Raw genomic sequence first — 17728 nt, 5'->3', positions numbered from 1 at the left:
GATTAACTACCCAATAAGGGGTGTTTAATGATTGATATAATAAATAAATGGATGAAAGTTCCAAATAACATTGCAAATTAAATTAAAAAAGAAGCAATGAAGGTCGGCTGTGAGTCATGTGGGGATTGGGAGTCGAGGGTTAATGGTACGGATGCCGTGAGGATGCATTTCTGTGCATGTATGGAGAACCTTTCACACAGCGATTTTTTTTTTACAGTGTGGCAGAGAGCAATTCTTTCCCACAGTATCAACAATTTAAGTGAGCAAATACACTCCATCATTTGCGGGAAAGATCTGGAAGGGACAATACAGTTCAGCAGCAACGGCGACAAAAGTGCAATGGCACCCACGTGCTGTGATGTCACTTCCTGATGGAATGGGTGCATTGCCAAGGGCAGAGGAGTATGGTTGCCAACCATATCTCCTCCGATTGGCTTCGCACCTCCGATTAGCACGGCTGGCTACGTACGGTGCGAAAGAAGTTAAACGTACATAATTTCATTCATTGCCTGGATTAAGATCCGGATTTCATCAAGGCCCTAAGCCTTTGTTTGTTTCACCACCACTCCTCGCCAATGCTTTCTTCTCTCCGCCAGACCCATGCAGCTACCATGTAGTAGACACGCAAAACTTTCGAGGTCTGCCTGAAAAGTGTCCCAACATCTTGAGTTGTGTATTTACTATTTACTTTTTTTTCCACTGGGTAAAGCCCACTGAGCTATTCGCTCTTTTTCAGAGGCCACCTGGCCACACATGATAGCTCATCGAGGTGGGTTATTTCATCACGCGTGGGAATTTATAGTTGCAGCCAAATAATCTAAACGAATGTTATTTCTCAGTGTGGAGGGCAAAGCCGGAGGACCTGGAGAAAAATCCATGTGGCCATCACAGGGAGAGAGAGAGGAGACACGGACTCCAAACATACAACACGCATCGTCAGGGTCCGGGATTGAACCCACGGCCTCCTGCGTACCAGACGAGGGACATAACATCTCCTCGCCCAGGAAGACGTTTAGATTTCCCAGGAGAGCTGCCGAAAAAAAGGAAGACGATCCTAGCAAAACCGGGACAGGTGGCAATCCTTACGGGAACCATTGAACGTTATGTTACAGCCATCTTTTTAGTGGCCAGTAAAAAAGCCATATCTTTATCACATCGATGTACGCCAAACTAGTCATGTACAACAACAATGCAAAAGGCTCCCAGAGAATTGTTTTTCCCGTAACAAAAAAATAATCGCCGTGTAAACCAGCCTTTAGTTATTAAGGTTATGACTAAAAAGCCAGAGCAGAGGTTAACTGAATGAAATTAAAATTATTGTTTCAAGACAAGAGTACACGGGTATGGATCCATACTAGTGTGGCCCAAAGAAGCTGTCAACTACATACGTGTGTAATCAATAAAAGCTTCTAAATATAAAAGCATATGCATCGTCTGTCACTTAACCACGTACGTCAATGCAAGGCTGATAACGGCCATCTATTTACAGAGAATTTTACTGGTTTCAAAATAACGACACCTGCTTTACTAGCCATTGGCAGCGTTCCATGTTTTCTTGCACGGTGCCATATGGTTGCCTATCAAGTGACAAGATTACGGCGTGGCCGGAGGAACCGGGCTTGATTGAAAAATGGCACATTTGAAGCCCAGGGGCCTCACCCAGTGATAAACGACGAAATCGATATCGCGATCGACACCTGCCCCGCTCGCGAGCTGACCTTGAGATGGTTCCAAACATGCCACCGGCGGGGAAGGTGGGGAGGATAACGGAACGAGACATGCCCACAATGCCGGTAACGGCTACGTCGAGCAGCGGGGATAAACCACTGCTTGCGGATGAGTCGAGTTGAATAATATGGTGCGTGGAGGATCGGATTAGGGGTTGGGGGGGGGACTAAATTCCCCCTCCCTCTCTGGCTGTCGAGGGGAGTTGGACAGCTCCAACGCCCGATGGAGATATCACAAAAGCCTGCGAGCACAGTCCTTGCAGTACATTTCATCAGAGGCGTTTCACACTTCGTCGGCTCTATGTGCTCAACGATACACGTGACGAATACGGTTTTCGCATGTCAATGTTACGGTCAAAATGTATACAACATTTAAAACGTCGTAGTTTTTTGTTATTTTCTTTGAACCTATCTACGTGACTTTACCGAAAGGCCCAACGAATATAATTGAAAACACGTGAAGAAATTGTGACGGTTTATTTCATGATATTTGCGATGTATTCTTTTGAGGTCCAACGTTATAAAACATATATATTTCTTGTGCCTAAAAAGGCTTGCATGGGAATTTTCAACGATGCCTAACGGATGAAAAGACGCAGTTATTTCGGTGGCGAACAAGGGTCTCCATAGCATCTTGCGAAGCCAACAGCAATATTTTGTTGCAAAATCCTCACTGCTCACGACACCGCTGAAAGCCGAAACCAGTGCAGATTTTTTGGGCCCAGCTGAAAAAAAAAACCACGCGCAAATGGTGCTGGATAATATTGGCTGGGTACACCAAGAGGCTGATGGGCTGATATGTCTATATTCCAATGTGGAGACGGAACCTAGGCCGAGGTTATCATTTGTTAGAGGTCATTACTAAGCACCGCTCTGCAGCACCATGGATCTTTATGAGCAGTGACCTGCTATACCTCGGAAAAGGCAATAGATGGCTGCAATAAGCCAGCTCAAGTGATGTATTTTGTATTGCACTACCCATACATTTCATGTATTGTATAAGGTTAATGGTAAATAACATTATATGCAAGTCCGAAATAACCTTCACAGCGGTTCTAATTACCGTATTGCAGTTTTTGACTTTGAGAGTACCATACATATGTACACGTACATATGCATACATATGTAACCATACATACTTTAGTGTGAAACACTGTGCTAATCTTTTAGATTTGCCGTGTGTACATAGGTGAATAAGGATAATTATACATATCCATATTCCTTTATTGCGATGTAATATTCACATGTGCATTCCCTTTAGAAGCTTTAGTTAATTTTAATCAATCTTCACGTGCATCGTAATAAACGCAAATTTACCGCGAGTTCTGTAACGCTTCATCAATTTAACGAGCGCAGATTAAGGTACCAAATGTCTTTCTCACCCAGAGCTGGAAACACCTGGTGTCACTTGGGAAAAAAAAATCACAATTGAAAAGTGGTCAAAAACTCCATCTGCTCTCTATAGTGAGCAGACCAGGCTTGGTCGAGTCTCGTGATGCAATTATAAAAGCTCTAGGTGGATTAATTAGCCGGTCGACAGCTACTGTTAGCAAGACGGTCTGCAATTGGCTGCTTGGCAATCGGTTTAACTGGCTCTTTCTTTTTTCTTATCACGGCTAGGCGACAGCATCTGTCCGTCACGCTACTCGCGGAATCACTGCTTGACGTGACTGGGTTAAAGATCCACGACCCACAGACAATAATACGGCTCATCCTCGTGGCATTAATGCGCGGTGGGGGGAAATAGGATCTTAATAAAATGACGCCGACAAACGGCTGAAGTGATTGACAAAGAGCTTGACCAAGCCCAAGTAACTTGACGACACATTTTCAGCCGCCATTTATAAATTCGCTGACGCAAAAAGGCTCGAGAGATAAATAGCGAGGGGATAATTTATACAGGATAAGCGATTTGCTTTGGAGTATTTTTGTGTTGGCACTGATGCTGTTCTCATTTCATCATCCCAAGTCAATAATGGGCCCTTGTCGCCAATTGGCAAAAAATGTGCGATCGTTACGAATAAGACATTTGACGCCCAAGAAGGAGAGCCTTGATTTGAAGCTTTCGTGACCGCAAGGAATCCAAACTCTTTGGTTCTTTCAGTAAAGTCACGTAGGTATAAAATAAAATAAATCATGACGTTTCGGGCACAACACAAGCGTCCGTCATCAGGTGAGAAAGCACCTGATGACAGACGCTTGTGGCCATGACGTCAGAGTTCGGAACCAACAAGAAACTCCCCCCGGACGCTTCGGGGTGGATTTCCACACAACTCTCTCTAAAATTTACCAGACTTGCTAGGTCTCTCTCTCCCCCTGCCGCCGCGGGGTGGATGTCTACACAGCTCTCTCATTGACATGCTAATTTCTCTGCTCCAGCAGACCCACCTCTCTCTCTGCTCCACCCCCCCCCCCTCTCTATTTAAGGCCACGACACAGAGGCATTGGGTCTCTGTGTGTCTATGTTGTGCGTTTCTCTCTGTGTGTCTTTGTGTTGTCTCTCTCTGCTTGTGTGTCTGTCTGTGTGTCTCCGTGTCTGTGTTTTGTCTCTCTCTCAAATTTAGTTCTACCTGATGACGACTGCTTGTGTTTATTTATTTTCTTTCTACGTGACTTTACCGAAAGAACAAAAGCGTGAACTCAAATCTGTAAATAAATACGAATTTCAAACACACACGTGTAAAATCATTCAGAATTCTGTCAAAGTCAACTTCAGGGGCCATTCTCTCAACACACGAAGATGGTGCATCGCTAGCTGCAGCGTATGAAGTAGAAAATTCTTAATCTCGCGAAATAACGCTGTGGGCACAATTTGAAAGATATTCGGGTAAAAAAATGTTTGCGGCAAATTATTTCTCAAAGTTACGCGTAGGTAGCCGATATAGAACACCCCGGCTACATTGTAGGCGGTGATGCGAACGTTTGGGTGAGACACAGAGTCCGTTACCCGGACGGACACCAGGCACTCCGGAGCACATGACGAACACCTGACTATGGTCCAATTCGGAGGATTTTCCCAAAGCGGCCCTTGTCAACAGCCACCTGGTACAAGCATGGGTCAAGGTGACATGTCACGAACACTGTATGTTTACATGTCGCCGTTGCGCAGGGGGATATTTTTTTGGCTGTGTGGCAGCCAGAAGCCATTTCCTCAAAATCCGTTCACCCGTTTACGGATCCGCTTCGTCGCCCGTGGCCGACATGCTCACCCACGATGGTGCCTGCCTCGGGCCGGCTGAGCGACGACACGATGACGAATCCGAAGCCCTCGTTGTCGTTCCTCTGGATGGTCACGTCGTACGTGAGCCTCCCGACCGACGACGGGAACCCCTCCGTCGAGATGACGGCCGCCGCCGCCACGGCCGCGGCCGTCGCCACGCTCGCCCGCGCCTCCCCGTTGCCCGCGCCCGCCTCCGGCAGCGTCCTGGCGCCGTCGCCCGCTCCTCCCGGCGCCCCTTCCGGCGCCGCGCCCGCCACCGCCCGGCCGCCGCGCTCGAACTCCTGCATGCTCGGGTGCAGCAGGCACGGCTCCGACGCCGGGTTCACGCCGGCCGCCCTCGCCGCCCCGCAGCCGTCGTACGCCAGACGAGCCGCGAGCGGGGCGAACGTCTCCGGGAAGCAGCCGACGCCGTCGCCGCCGACGCCGCCGCCGCCGCCGTTGCCGCCGTTACCGCCGCGGCCGCTCGACGTGGACAGGCACGGCGCCGAGCCCGGGGCCCCGCTGCTCAGGAGCGGAAGCGCCGACGACGCCGACGCCATCCCCGCTCCGAACGCCCGCCGCAGGTACGGGTCCAGCACGGGCAGCGGCGGCGGGGGCAGCGCCGGCGGCAGAGGGGGCAGAGGCGGCGGTGCGGCGCAGAGAGGCGGCGGGCCGCCGATGCTGCCGCCGCTGCCGCCGCCGCCGCCGCCGCCGCCGAACTTGAGCTTGCGCATGAAGGCGGCCGCCTGCTCGATGCGCGGGGAGTTGTGCTGCGACGCGGACGACGAGGAGCTGCAGAAGCCGCCGTGCGCCTCGCCGCCAACTGCGGACGAGGCGAGGCGACGTCACCGGGGTGAGTTTCGTTTCAGCGAAGCTCGTCCGTAGGCCGATCGCGTCAGGGAGCGTTAAACCGTCGCGCGAAACTCCGGGCAACCATCGCAGCGGCGGCTCCCGGCTAGCCATCGAAAAAAGACGGTGGCTGCGTCGCGCGTTTTCAGATGCGCTTCTGCGGCCGTCTGGAACGCTCTTCTTTTCCGACATTAGGAAAGCCACTCAAGCGATGCACTAGATTGAACTGCTAAAGAAATGGCAGAAATTCCAAATTCCTCTCTATAGGATGGTCACTCTTGACTTGACGCAGAGTGGAAACCTTGCTCTCACCGGGCCGAGTCAACCCCCCCCCCTTGATTTGTGTTTCACAACCTCGTGAATGAGCGTCACCTACCCCAAAAAATGTGTGTACGTATATTGAACTTTGTACGTAGCCAACTGTGATAATCGGAGGTGCAGGGGGCAAGGACAAAACAACTAAACACGAAAAGTGTGCAGGAACCCTTGTTGCACGTGTAGCCGTTGAAGAATATTTGGCTGCTATAAATTTCCACATGGTAAGCCACTTTGTTGAGCTACCATTTGCGGCCAGGTCGATTCTGGGTAAGAGCTGCGTAGCTCAGTGAGCCTTACCTGGTTAAATAAAAAAAAATTGTAAAAAAAAAACTATTAAAAAGAATGTTTAAATGGCCCGATTTGGCCCGGACCGCGCCACCTGCCCGCTTACTCGTGGGGATGACGGGCCGGCGGACCATGAGCTGCACATGCCCGTTGCGGGCGGCGTGCTGCATCAGAGCGATGACGTGCCGGTGCGACTTCCCCGCCACGATGGTTCCGTCCACGGACACCAGCTCGTCCCCCGGGCGGAGTCTCCCGTCCGTGTCGGCCGCCCCCAGCGGCACGATGGCGCCAATGTAGATCTGGGTCGGGCCACGGTGACAACAACAACAACAATGTAGATCTGGGTTGGGTCACGGTGACAACAACAACAACAACAACAACAATGTAGATCTGGGTCGGGTCACGGTGACAACAACAACAACAACAACAATGTAGATCTGGGTCGGGCCACGGTGACAACAACAACAATGTAGATCTGGGTCGGGTCATGGTGACAACAACAACAATGTAGATCTGGGTCGGGTCATGGTGACAACAACAACAACAATGTAGATCTGGGTCGGGTCATGGTGACAACAACAACAATGTAGATCTGGGTCGGGTCATGGTGACAACAACAACAATGTAGATCTGGGTCGGGTCATGGTGACAACAACAACAATGTAGATCTGGGTCGGGTCATGGTGACAACAACAACAATGTAGATCTGGGTCGGGTCATGGTGACAACAACAACAATGTAGATCTGGGTCGGGTCATGGTGACAACAACAACAATGTAGATCTGGGTCGGGTCATGGTGACAACAACAACAATGTAGATCTGGGTCGGGTCATGGTGACAACAACAACAATGTAGATCTGGGTCGGGCCACGGTGACAACAACAACAACAATGTAGATCTGGGTTGGGCCACAACAACAACAATGTAGATCTGGGTCGGGTCACGGTGACAACAACAATGTAGATCTGGGTCGGGTCACGGTGACAACAACAATGTAGATCTGGGTCGGGTCATGGTGACAACAACAACAACAACAATGTAGATCTGGGTCGGGTCATGGTGACAACAACAACAACAATGTAGATCTGGGTCGGGTCATGGTGACAACAACAACAACAACAATGTAGATCTGGGTCGGGTCATGGTGACAACAACAACAACAACAACAATGTAGATCTGGGTCGGGTCACGGTGACAACAACAACAATGTAGATCTGGGTCGGGTCATGGTGACAACAACAACAACAATGTAGATCTGGGTCGGGTCATGGTGACAACAACAACAACAATGTAGATCTAGGTCGGGTCATGGTGACAACAACAACAACAATGTAGATCTAGGTCGGGTCACGGTGACAACAACAACAACAACAACAATGTAGATCTGGGTCGGGCCACGGTGACAACAACAACAACAACAACAATGTAGATCTGGGTCGGGTCATGGTGACAACAACAACAACAATGTAGATCTAGGTCGGGTCATGGTGACAACAACAACAACAATGTAGATCTAGGTCGGGTCATGGTGACAACAACAACAACAATGTAGATCTGGGTTGGGCCACAACAACAACAACAACAACAATGTAGATCTGGGTTGGGCCACAACAACAACAACAATGTAGATCTGGGTCGGGTCATGGTGACAACAACAACAACAATGTAGATCTGGGTCGGGCCACGGTGACAACAACAATGTAGATCTGGGTCAGACCATGGCGACAACAACAACAACAATGTAGATCTGGGTCGGGTCATGGTGACAACAACAACAATGTAGATCTGGGTCGGGTCATGGTGACAACAACAACAACAATGTAGATCTGGGTTGGGCCACAACAACAACAACAATGTAGATCTGGGTCGGGTCATGGTGACAACAACAACAACAATGCAGATCTGGGTCGGGCCACGGTGACAACAACAATGTAGATCTGGGTCAGACCATGGCGACAACAACAACAACAATGTAGATCTGGGTCGGGCCACGGTGACAACAACAACAACAACAATGTAGATCTGGGTCGGGCCACGGTGACAACAACAACAATGTAGATCTGGGTCGGGTCATGGTGACAACAACAACAACAATGTAGATCTAGGTCGGGTCACGGTGACAACAACAACAACAACAATGTAGATCTGGGTCGGGCCACGGTGACAACAACAACAACAATGTAGATCTGGGTCGGGCCACGGTGACAACAACAATGTAGATCTGGGTCGGACCATGGCGACAAACAACAACAACAATGTAGATCTGGGTCGGGCCACGGTGACAACAACAACAACAACAATGTAGATCTGGGTCGGGCCACGGTGACAACAACAATGTAGATCTGGGTCGGACCATGGCGACAACAACAACAACAACAATGTAGATCTGGGTTGGGCCACAACAACAACAACAATGTAGATCTGGGTCGGACCATGGCGACAACAACAACAACAATGTAGATCTGGGTTGGGCCACAACAACAACAACAACAATGTAGATCTGGGTCGGACGATGGCGACAACAACAATGTAGATCTGGGTCGGACCATGGCGACAACAACAACAACAACAATGTAGATCTGGGTTAAGCCACGGCCACAACAACAACAACAATGTAGATCTGGGTTAAGCCACAACAACAACAATAACGACAAAAACTTTATAAACAAGAGCTGCCCGGGTGGTTGGCCGTGCATGAATTCTACACCGCGGTGTGACAATGATTATTACACTCGCTTGCATTCCAGTTGTGTGATATTATTATTGGATTCATGGCAGATTCGGATACCTTAAGCTTTTTCATAGTATGTTTTCATTGCTTTTGTGTGTTTATTATGCATTTTATAATAATTTTATTTCATTTTTTTTAAATGTATCATTCTTCATGTTGTTTCCATTGTACCAGTCGCTTCATTGAGTCCTGTAAAGCACGTTGTATCGTATTGTTTGCACGAATTGTGCTATATAAGTGAAGTATAAGTAAAGTTGATTGATCCTGTCAAGCAATCATGCAAACTCGGGCCATCCACGCAGCAGCAGAAGCGGCTTTTGGCTAACCATCGAAAAAAGATGGTGACCGCATCGCGCGCTTTCAGACGTGGCTTCCGCGGCCGTCTGGAACGCTCTTCCTTCCGATATCAGGAGGCCACTGGAAGCTACGCACTTTTCAACCTAAATTTAATACTCATTTCTTCACAACTGCTTTTTTTTGTGTTGAGCTTGTTGTCTTTCCCCGGCAGCTCCGATTAGCACAGTTGGCTTTGTACGGTGTGAAAGAAGTGCAACGCGCACACGAAAACACAAACAGAAAATAAAACTCTGCGGTGTGCGGAACGTACAACGCATACTCGACAGGAAGGAGACATGTCGCAGCACCACTCCTCTGCTCCTGACGCAATTCTCTAGAGCTTCATGACCACAACGTAAAACAATCTTTGTTGCTCGACATCAACATCGGCCGTACTAAGAAGAAGATTGGAATCACGTGAAGGATGGGGACAAAAAGCCGGATTTTTCACGGTGAGCAGAAGGTAACGTCAGATAATTACTCTTGAATTTACTTCAATAGGCTTAAACCACAGTTGGGTGGCACAACTGTATACGCTCCACTTAGAGGATGGTGTTGTCACAAAATTTGTTGTTTCATTCCTTGGAGATGGAATATGCTGAATTAAATCGGAGGGAGGGAAGGGGGGGGGGACGTCCTATGGATGTGCGGGCTGATAGCAGGTACGAAATTGCATTTGTATGAAAATTACATTCCTATTAAAACAACAAGATGCAATGTTGCATCAATTTTTAGGTTTGTGATATGTGCGTTCAAACTGTGTGAAAAGTTATATTTTCCGATTGGCTTATGTAATACATGGTAAGTTCATGATGCGACTCCCTTCCAGCTGCTAGAGGCTGCTAGATTCACCTCAGCGTTAACCAAATAAATTGATCATTGAATCGATGCACAGCTATTAATTACGAAAACTGATTGAATTGTGATCTTGACTAAACCATGCACTGATTTTCAGTTGAAGGGTACAACCCTACCCTGTAGAAAAAAAAAAGACGTGTCATTTCCGCTCTTATTTCCCAGGCATCCGGTGGGGTTAACAAACACTTTTATTGGCATAATAATAATTATTATTACATGCGTGGGTTCACAATGCCTGGGCACAGAGGCTACGCACCGGCTCTCCTGGGTCGTCACCACCGAGGATGCGGAATCCAAAGCCAGACTCCTGCCTCTGCAGCAGGACGTCCATCTCTTCGTACTCGGGAGCTGAGCGGGAAGAACATTTGCGGAGCTGGATGAGATGAGTTTGCCCGCGACCTCAAAACCCCGCTTCGCGCCGTCAATTGCAATCATTTCTTTTTTGTTGTTGTTGTTTACCGTCGTATTCCGCGGTGATGACTCAAAAGTCGAAGCGAGCATCAAGGCGGTGCTCGCCTCCCGTTCACAGCTCTGAGCCAGCCGTGGAAATTCCACATTCCTATAGCGAGGGCGAGCCCATCCATAGGACAACAGCCGTCAACCGCCCCACAAAGTGGGACTATCAACCCTGAAGGGATGATGGGCTGAGCCGAACCCCAACCGAGATTTGAATCGGGGGCAGCCTTCCGAATGTGAGCGGCACATTCTACCGCTTAGCCACCAGCAGTTTGGGGAAAATAAATAGAATCAATCGTACTAATATTTCGTGCAAATTATACATTTCTATTCGCGTCATTTACGCTGTGTTACGGGATATGACAGAACGCAAGTTAAACTCCGAGTCGGGGGATGACTCGGCCCATTGTTCCCTCCGGGGGATTATAAAACGAGTTTAACACTTTGTGGGGACGTGACATTTCCGCAATTGGCTCATCACCAACAGTAGAAGGTGGGTACTGACAGGGTGCTAATTTGCACATGGAAGCCTCTTCGACTTGACCGTGGCTTTATACTTTGCGTCATTAGACATTAACTCTGGCACGTTGGTGTCATATGTTCACATTTGTAAAGAAAAAAAAATAGCAAAAAGCAGATGAGTTCAGGTTTTCAAAAAATATTTATCCAATCGTAGATGGTTATTAAAATTATATAATTTCAATTATGACAGATCAGATTTTTTTTTTTACAATTCACTTCTGGATGAAGAACCCATTCTCACGCCATGGAAGTTACAGTGGTAAATTGACCATACTTCACCGGTAGATTGTAACGCGTTGTGTGCACAATCTGTAAAGACGGAGAATTATTAAAAGGAGATTTCACTGAGCCACGTGTATTTTATAGTTAAGCAAAATCTATTATTGAGAATTCATGGGTTAACATTTTTTTTCATTTTAAACGGTTGAGCGATGGCAAAGTGGTGAGCGCATTGCAACATGAACCCAGCGACACCAGTTCAATCCCCGGCCATGGTCAATGGTGGTATTTAAACCAGTCTTGCTTTGGTGAAGTATGGTCGAACAACAACAACAACCACAACAGGCAGGGAGACACGGCGTGAGGAGGGCCTTCATCCGACAGTGAATCAACGAAAAGGGTTATTATACCACGTTTGCAATCAACTCACGAATAACTACTGCGTCTGTCGACAGTCATTTACTCGGGCCCTAAATGCAAAACACGGCTTTGTTTGAACGTTCCCGGCTTAGCAGCAATGCGTTGATGGCCCCTCGAACGCACCCCACCGAGACGACACGATCCACACACATTAATTCAACACATGCCCACCACGATGCGCGCTCCTTACAATGCGGCGTGCCTCGACATCTCGCCTGTTTAGGGGGGGCAGTACGACAATTTATTCAGCAAAGGGACATTTGAGAGATAAAGGTTTCACCTGCTGGACGCCAAATGAGTATGCACAAAAGAAATCTCCCCGCAGTTGCTAAAGATATCCATCTGGGTCTGATTGGCCACTGCTGAGTAGTAATAATAATAATTTACACTTCTAAATGGCCTCTCGTCTGGAGATCGCAAGGCGCGGTACAAAACACGCACAACACTCCGCAGGCTCACACCAATCAGATTCAAACACAAAAGGATTTAAGTTATGTGGAAAAAGCCCTGAAGAATAAATTGCGTCTTAAGGCGCGATTTGAATGGAGCGAGGGGGGAGGCCGCAGAGTGAACGTCCAGTGAAAGTGAATTCCGCAGCCTTTTTTCAGGCGCTCGCTATGTTTGCACGCAAGTATGTTGAAATTCTCTCGCACCGTACGTGGCCAACCGTGCTAATTGGAGGTGCGTAACATCTGCTAACGGAACTTTCTCCAACGGTTCAGGGCAAGGCTATATGGGGGGATGCTTGTCTTGTTGTGACCACATTTGCATAGCTTTATTGACACCGGGCCACAAGTTTTGGGCACCTCTTCTTACTTTCTGGAGCATCTCATAATCCAGAGAATCCGGTCGAGCTTGTCAAATGAATTTTACGGAGGGTGTACGAAAATTGGACGGATGAGGCAAACACGTAAGAAATACTGCACGTGCGTGACAAAACTAAGCCACGGAGGCAAATATTGAATGAGCTGGGAATGAGCATTCCCACGAAATGTGCATTTAGCCTGGGGTGCCCATGCGAGAAAAGGCCCGGTGTCACCCATCGTCGCACAGAGACGTGGCTTCGGCACGCACAACAGGCCGGACTCGGAAAACCGAAGTACTCGTGGTGAAACGCATTGGGCAAAAGGAGATTATTTTGCATACGAGGGAGCAGCAGCATCACTGAGGGTCTTGTACTAAACTCAAGCCAGGGCAATGTGCCACGCCAGTTACATTGCAATTGTGTGTATTGTAGACATTAAGGTACAGATGTAACTTTTTATTTATTTATTATCAATCTATTAAATGCTGCTCACAGAGAACGGGTTTGATCCAAGGCCTTTTTTGTTGTGCTATGTGCGAAAGCGAGTGGAATTATTGCTAAAAATAGATCAAACATAAAACGGTCAATAAATAATAAATATCACATGCCATGTTTGTGATCTGCCGCGATGAAGCCATATCACACGTGTGACTGTTTAAGGCAGGTTTTCCAATTTCTTAAGGGTTTCGATGAACATACGTTTCAGTGTCACATCTATACCAGGACTTTAAAAAATTACACCGTATTTTAAAATGTCGTATAACCACCTTAACACAGTCTGATGCAGCTGTCGGTATTGAAAAGACCGTTTGACAAGTTATCTTAAGAGATGTCTATGCACACGTTCATAGTATCATATGATTGACATACATACGTATAACCGTTGCAAGTAGATCTGAGCAACTGTCAATGTGAAAACATACTTATCTATGATTTGAGTTTGATTACCACATTAAAAAAGTGAATAGAGGGAAAGAATATATATATTTTAAATTTCACATCGTTTTCTTGCCTAAGTTATGATATTTTAAGAAATGGATTTCCAATAATTGCCAAAAGTTTTGCAGCAATAAAAAAACGGCATTGGCGAAAGCTCGTTAACGAAAGCGAGAGGGTGCAGACTCGTCCGTGCCTTTCACACGGTCTCATGCCAAAACATAAACTACCTTGCGGCTCCCTTTTAAAGTAACATCACATTTCATTACTCTGGAAGCGATTAGATTTGGCAAACTTGCGGGCATTAAGGTAAGATTGCGTTGGCATTTCCTGAAACCACTGCGGTAATTTTTCGTTTTCGTATTTTAGACATTTTTGCTTCGCAAACCCCAAACACCACCACCCTCTCCCCGCCTTGCTATGCGAGCGCGCCTGGAACGGAGCCGTCTGGAGATTTCAACCGAGGCCTTGTATTGTTTCGTTCTAGAGTGTCCTTTTTGAACAGTGAACTCATGGCCCCCTCTCGAGCAAAAAAAAAAGGTTGGACCGAAGCCATTAAAAACTCCACATAACGTGACACTTCACTAAAGCGTTTCTCGCATGCATAGAAGCCGGAGAGAGATGAAGGCCATTTCATGGCCACACAGGCGACCAAAACACCTAAAACAGCAGCTGCTCTTCCCCGGGGAGATGTCTAACACTAGTTGAGCTATGTAGGTTTTTTTCTTTTAGCGTGATAAGTAAATCGTTATTTTTTAAAATGTACATTTCCTATGAAAATATTCGCACAAGCAAGACATTTTTCGAATCACATTATAATTCAGATATAATTGGGTCTGGTTTTTATTTTATTTAAGTGAAAGATGGAATCTCACACTGCGAAAGAGACAATGCACTGAAGGGGAATATAAAAAAAAACCATACGCATAGCTAAAGCTTCCACATTTGCATAAGCCCTCATTCATTCCATTTAACCATAAAGATGGCCGACTAATGTTTAATTCCCTTTAATTATCACAGGCTACGGATTAACAGTGGCATTGTAACACGAAAGAACGGATGGTAGTCATAACTCTCTGCATGCATAAAGCAGCGGGGGGGGGGGGTTGCTTTCGTGATTTTTATTGCAATCTCCATTTAGCACAAGCAAAAAAAATGAATCTCGGTGAATGTGTCGGGTGATCATGGTCTACTTGCCTATAGCTTTTGTCCACCTAGCACTCCACACTGACACACAGTCTAGGTGGCAAGACATCACAACATCTGTGACACAATAATAGCAGTGCTCACGAAATAGAGCTCACGGCACAGAAGCGATTATTTTACGCCCGCGCCTTTCTCAATCTCATTCCTTCTGCCGCACCACTAGCGTGGATTTTCCCTTTGTCATCCAAAAGATGAGGTTTGCACAACGCGTAAAAGAGCAACAACTTACGTTCGATTACAGATAGGCCAAGGAGCATAGAGAGACCCTTGGTAAGGTTAAAGCAATTGAAATTGAGAAGCGCTGCCTCTGAGCCCGTGTAAAATAAGTGTAGAGACATCAAAAGGAAAATAGACATTCAAACAGGCACGTGTAACGGGTGATATGGTGTCAAGATAAACACGCTCATAGTTCATCATCAATGGGACAGACTTATTGTGGGTTTACGTGTGCTTGCGTGTAATCTGTTGTTTTGTGTGTTTGATAGTTTTCTTTGCATATGTTCAAATCCATGACTCTTAGAGTGTTTGTTTGACGCTCACTGGCCAATGAGAGAAAATGCCTAAAAATTGAAAATGAATGTTACTTAAAACGTCCCATTGATCTCAGATCTCTCTACGCTCTCTCTTCTGGCTCAAGACAAGGGCCATTGCCTGAAAAATCATCATCGTCGTCATCATCATCATCAGCATGGTCAGTCCACCCGTGGGACAGAGGCCTCCCCATGCCACCACCACCATCCTCCGCAGTTCCATGCACACGAGCCAATTTTGTGCCTCCACCTCCAAGTGGAGGGGGGGGGGGAGACCTCAGACGCCGTTCCATTCTGAACCGCCAGCCTCATTACGCATCGTTTTTGTTGTTGCAAGGCAGTGTCGTTCATGAACGCGTTTAGTTTTTCGATGCTAAATTACAGGGTGCTTCAACATTGTTTTACCACTTAAATGGGACTATCGTTTCTAATGGAAAAAGAACGGATAATGCACTGTGACATGATAACAAATTGTATATTCTTAGTTTTTTCGGTAAAGTCACGTTGAAGGGAAACAACAAAATAATAAAATATATATAAAACAATAAAAAAAATTCACGACGTTTCGACCGTTTGAGTTATGGTCGAAACGTCGTGAGAATTTTTTATTGTTTTATATATATTTTATTATTTTGTTGTTTCCCTTCAACGTGACTTTACCGAAAAAACTAAGAATATGAATTACTGCAGTCACGAAAGCTTTAAATCAAAACAAATTGTATGTTAATAGCTTCAAAAAGTCAAAGAGTCTCTCCCACTTGTTTCGCCACCGTTGTCAACGCGTGCCAAGGTGGTCTACAGAGCCCGGAGGCAGCAGCACATTTCTTGTGGTATCGTTTCAAATTCTCAGAAGCGTTAAAACATTTTTTGTTCCTTAAGCACCGCCTGTGCCATCACGTAGTCGGAGGTGACGGGCGCCCGTTGCCGCGCCACCGCGCGGGCCACTCACATCGGAAGTCGTAGGTCACCGCCGCCGCCTCCTCGTAGTGCTGCGGGTCCAGGGCCCCCCGGCGCTCCTGCCCGTCCGAATGCGAGGGCGAGGCGGGGGGCTTCACGAGGCCGAGGGGTGGGGCCATGGGCGGGACAGTGGGCGGCGCTATCCTCAGTGGGGGCAGGCCGTACTGGGGACACGACGGGTTCTTTTGCCTCTCCGGCACCTGTGTTACAGACACACACACACACAACACAGCAGCAGCAAAGACACAAAGATTTCACCCCCCACCCCCGCGTAGCCTCGACAGACTGTCGGGGGCAAGCGCTGTTCCCGAGTAGCACCTATGAAGGCCGGCAACCACGCCCGGCCCCCTTTGTCTCCCGAGTGGCGACGTTTACACACCGCGCCGGGTACTCATTTGAGGCCGAGTCGACCTAGGGGACCGGTTCAAGTAATCGTCACCGGTGTTGGCCGTGAGCGGGTAACGAACCCGGGTGGCCGGGTTCGTGGTGCGGCGTAGCGCTAACCGCTACACCACCGCTCCCCACACACGGCAGCACACGAGCACAAACAGAAAGAAATCAAAGAGAGCTCCCCCCTATAACCGGAACGCACCTTTTGGGGCGCGTGCCTGTCAATGCCGGCACGCCACGGCGATGTGCAGGGTGTGTGGTCGGGCTTTCGTTTCCACGTGTTTTGACGTTTACACATCGCGCGTTTTATGGTTGGGTCGGCGTAGGGGAGGGCGCAGCACTGGTTAGGTGATGTCGCTCGCAATTGATGTCAGCCATGGCCGGTGAATTACCTTCTGGATGCCGGGTTTGTCATGCGTCCCGCTAACCACTACGTCTCCGCTCCCCATAGACCCCCCCACACACACACACAAAGGTTGCCTGTTGAATCTGTGTGCACAGGAACCTATTGAGCAATGAGTAGGCCAGCCGCGGATGGAAGGGGTTGGTATGGCCGGAAATGAGCCAGCTGCTTTGTTCTCTCTGGTGCTGATGCTCACACACGGCACCAGGTAAGGCAGAGTCGACCATAGAAGCAAGCCTTGGACAGGCGTAGATTCCACACACCTGTTCCACGATTTAGTCACGGAGAGATTTGCCTACGTCTTTTGCAAGGCAGACGTTTGGGCAAAAGTAGTCAAGTAAAAGATGAATAAGTCCAAGAGTACTCCATGACCCTATGGCCAAAAAGCAGTGCTCAGTTTCATTAGTGAGTCCGAAAAAAAGGAGTGCAATTTCCACTTTCCGATGACGAGAAGCAATCTCCGCGCAAAATATCCACTTCCCCACAGAGGCAGTTAATTTATAACCCCGCAGAGTTGACCCATGACCGGGATTTGAACTTAGAGCCATTCTCGTTGCTTGAGAATGGCTCTATCGCGGTG

The 17728-nt window shown here is 47.7% G+C and overlaps 1 protein-coding gene across 11 annotated transcripts in view; it reads right to left on the bottom strand.

Moving 5' to 3' along the window:
- The window catches only part of LOC116952379 (membrane-associated guanylate kinase, WW and PDZ domain-containing protein 1-like), a 317826-nt gene that overhangs the window by 38474 nt on the left and 261624 nt on the right, over positions 1 to 17728 (bottom strand). For all 11 annotated transcript variants that reach the window (XM_032971681.2, XM_032971679.2, XM_032971680.2 and 8 more), the window contains 4 exons: positions 16348 to 16555; positions 10561 to 10652; positions 6485 to 6677; positions 4937 to 5749 (listed from right to left, as the gene is read on the bottom strand). In XM_032971681.2, coding sequence (XP_032827572.2) covers positions 4937 to 5749; positions 6485 to 6677; positions 10561 to 10652; positions 16348 to 16555 — 1306 coding nt within the window. The remainder of the gene's footprint in view (positions 1 to 4936; positions 5750 to 6484; positions 6678 to 10560; positions 10653 to 16347; positions 16556 to 17728) is intronic.

This window comes from Petromyzon marinus, chromosome 46 (assembly GCF_048934315.1).
Source record: "Petromyzon marinus isolate PM22_M1 ecotype Great Lakes invasive population chromosome 46, UKy_Petmar_22M1.pri1.0, whole genome shotgun sequence".
Taxonomy (NCBI): Eukaryota; Metazoa; Chordata; class Hyperoartia; order Petromyzontiformes; family Petromyzontidae; genus Petromyzon; species Petromyzon marinus.
The sequence above is the reverse complement of the archived record's forward strand: the minus strand, read 5'-3'. Positions and strand labels throughout refer to the sequence as shown.